At 37.1% G+C, this 3,241-nt stretch overlaps 1 protein-coding gene across 1 annotated transcript in view; it reads left to right on the top strand.

Annotated features, from left to right (window-relative positions):
- Window positions 1–204: 204 nt before the first annotated feature.
- The window catches only part of ERAP1 (endoplasmic reticulum aminopeptidase 1), a 59,373-nt gene continuing 56,336 nt past the window's right edge, over window positions 205–3,241 (top strand). The window contains exons 1-2 of the mRNA XM_007942541.2: window positions 205–731; window positions 2,428–2,566. Of these exons, the coding sequence (XP_007940732.1) occupies window positions 205–731; window positions 2,428–2,566 (666 nt within the window). The remainder of the gene's footprint in view (window positions 732–2,427; window positions 2,567–3,241) is intronic.

A 3,241-nucleotide genomic window follows, 5' to 3' on the forward strand; every position in this document is an offset into this window, starting at 1 on the left:
CTACTGTTATTGTTCCCCTTATAGGCTTGTCTATTGTTTGACTGAAAGTTGAGCCATGGGGTCAGTTCAGTTCCAGGCTTGAAGGGTGACTAGTGACCATAGTCTCTGTCAGAACAATGTGTTTCTATAAGATTTTAATAACTCTTCTTCTTATTATTATTTCACTTTTAAACATTTGTTCCATTAGGTATTTCGAGCAAGAAGATGGTGCCTCTGTCCCTCCAGTGGCCACTTACAATGTTGTCATTTCTGCTTTCCTTGCTGGTGACTCTCTTAATTGTGCCAACTCCTTCATGGTGCCAGAGTAGTGATACTACAGCTCCCAAAGCTAGTAATGGGGCACCATTTCCTTGGAATAAAATGCGACTTCCTGAGGATGTCATCCCAGTTCATTATGATCTCATGATTCATGCAAACCTCACTACTCTGACTTTCTGGGGAACCACAGCGGTAGAAATCACAGCCAGTCAGCCTACCAGTACCATTATTCTGCATAGTCACCACCTGCAGATATCCAAGGCGATCCTCAGGAAACGGGCTGGAGAGAGGCAGTCTGAAGATCCTCTGATGGTCCTGGAATACCTACCTCACGAGCAAATTGCACTGCTGGCTCCTGAACCTCTCCTTGTGGGGGTCCCATACACAGTTGTCATTGACTATGCTGGTAACCTTTCTGAGAGTTTCCATGGCTTTTATAAAAGCACCTACAGAACCAAAGAAGGAGACGTGAGGTAATTCTTTTATATATATATATATATCTCAAAGTAAAAATAGCCAGTACTTTTCCTTTTCCTTTTTTATTCTTGTTGTCTTCTTTTCACCAATTTTCCTTCTCCCAGCTCTATCAGAGTAAGTACTTGCTTGTTTATTTAGTTGTATTTCTGATATATAATTTTTTAAAAATTCTCTTGACCTTTTAGAACAGGTTTTTTTCTTTTCTTTTTTTTTTCTCCTCTACTAAAGCTTTTTTAAGGATCCCTACCTACCTTGTTTTCTTTCTGTTCTTAAGTAGGTGACTCGTTTTGGGAGATTTTATGGTGAATTTTAAAATTAAATTTTATTTGTTTGTAGATTATACTAATTTATTTTCTGATCTTATATTATTGTCTCTCTGGTAGCATAGTGCCTAAGGCACTTGACTGCTAATCAGAAGGCTGGCGGTTCAAACCCACCAGCCACTCCTCGGAAGGAAGGTTGGGCAATCCTACTTCCGTAGTGATACTGCCTCGGAAACCCAAGGAGGGGTCGCTATGAGTCGGGGCCGACTCGACGGCACATAACAACAACAACAACAACCAAAAAGAAAGGGGGAAAAAAAAGTAAAATGTATTCCAACTATATCCCAGAAGTAAGCCCTCCTTCTGTTTTACGGAAACATCCTTCCAGACTTTTCTCTGGATATGGATACACATTAACGTAAATGAAATTATGTTAGATTTTCTGATTTACAGGAGTTTTTCATTTAATATATTAGGGAGATATTTTGCGTTGATGAGTATCAATATGCATCAACATTTTAATGCTTTTTTGTTATCTGTTACATGTTTGCACATTGATTCATTTAACTGCTCTCTTATGGATGGAAATTAGGCTATTTTCAGCTTCTTGGTATCAGCCACAGCACTTTGATGAACATCTTTGCAATTGTACCTTTGGATAATTTATTATTATTATTATTATTTTAATAATAGATACTTAGAAGTAAAATCGCTGAGTCAAAGTGTCTACTAATTTGCCACATTCCCTCACCCCTAACAAATACTGAAGGAGCTGGTAGTGCAGTAGTTAAAGAGTTTGGCTGTTTACTGAAATATTGATGGTTCAAACTCCCCAGCTACTCCATGGGAAAAAAATGTGACAGTCTGCTTCTTTAAAGATTTGCAGCCTGGGAAACCCTATGGGACAGTTCTACTCTGTCCTGTAGATTTCTAAAAGTTAGAAATGACTCAACAGCAATGATTTTTTTTTTTTTTTTTTTAACCAATAGTGTGTATTGGCAATCTTTTCAGAGATAAAAGGCCAATAAATTATATTTCTTCTTAATTTACATTACTTTGATTATTAAGGAAGTTGTACAGCTTTTAAGATCTCTGTTCACTCTTTAGAGTTTCTTATTTCGTGAATTGCCTGATTATGATCTTTACCCCCTATTACACTGGTTGGTTTTTTTCTTACTAATTTTTAAGAGCACATTATCTATTAAGGTTACTAATCCCTTTGTCAAATATACTTCAGTTGATATTTTTTCAGTTTCTTATTTGTCTTTTTTACTTGGTTTATAATAACATTTGCCATATAAAACATGTAATTTTTAGTAGTGAAATCTATCAACCTTACGGTACCTTTAGGAATTTAAAGTAAAACAAATAACTATTAGAGTCCCTGCTGTTTCATAGTGTATTTTTATTTCATTGGTCACTATTTTAGGATACTTGCATCAACACAGCTTGAACCTACTGCAGCTCGATTGGCCTTTCCTTGCTTTGATGAACCTGCCCTAAAAGCAAGTTTCTCAATCAAGATCAGAAGGGAGCCGAGACACCTTGCCATCTCCAATATGCCTTTAGTAAGTCTGAAGTCCTGTATTACTATTCCTAAAACAATTGTTGGATTGCTGTGATTTGCATTACCCCAGTGACAGTTCACACTGGGGCCTCCTGTTTTGATTGATTTACTACCTGACATATAGTTGCTAACCTTTCTTTTCATTTCCAACCTATACTTTTACTTCAACCCACAATTTATTTTAAGTCAAAGAAAGAATTTTCCCCTCCCATCCCCCAAAATGGCAAGACTCAGAGGAAAATAGACAGAGTATCATTAAGAGTAGCATTCTGGGTTATCAGTGCTGATAAAAAGGAAACTCAGGAATACAGGTCAGGTTTAAATGATAGTGCTCTATGTTTATGTAGGAGCTCTGGTGGCTAGTGCCTAAGGCAGTTGACTGCTAAGCAGAGCGCTGGTGGTTCAAACCCACCAGCCAGTCCTAGGAAGGAAGACTGGGCAATCTACTTCCATAGAGATACCATCTCAGAAACCCAGGGACGGGTTGCTATGAGTGGGGTTTGACTCAATGGCAGTGAGTTTTTTTTTTTTTTTCTTTTCATATTTATCTAGTATTCCACAAAGCACTTTCACCGTCATTTTCTCATGTGATCATTTAAAAGGATATGAAAGAGACTCCTTTGTCTAATAAGGCCATATTTCTAATATAGAGTTATTTTCTATAATTTATACATAC

This window comes from Orycteropus afer, unplaced genomic scaffold (genome assembly GCF_000298275.1).
Source record: "Orycteropus afer afer isolate SDZICR_OR568_19922 unplaced genomic scaffold, OryAfe1.0 scaffold00093, whole genome shotgun sequence".
In the NCBI taxonomy this organism is placed as follows: Eukaryota; Metazoa; Chordata; class Mammalia; order Tubulidentata; family Orycteropodidae; genus Orycteropus; species Orycteropus afer.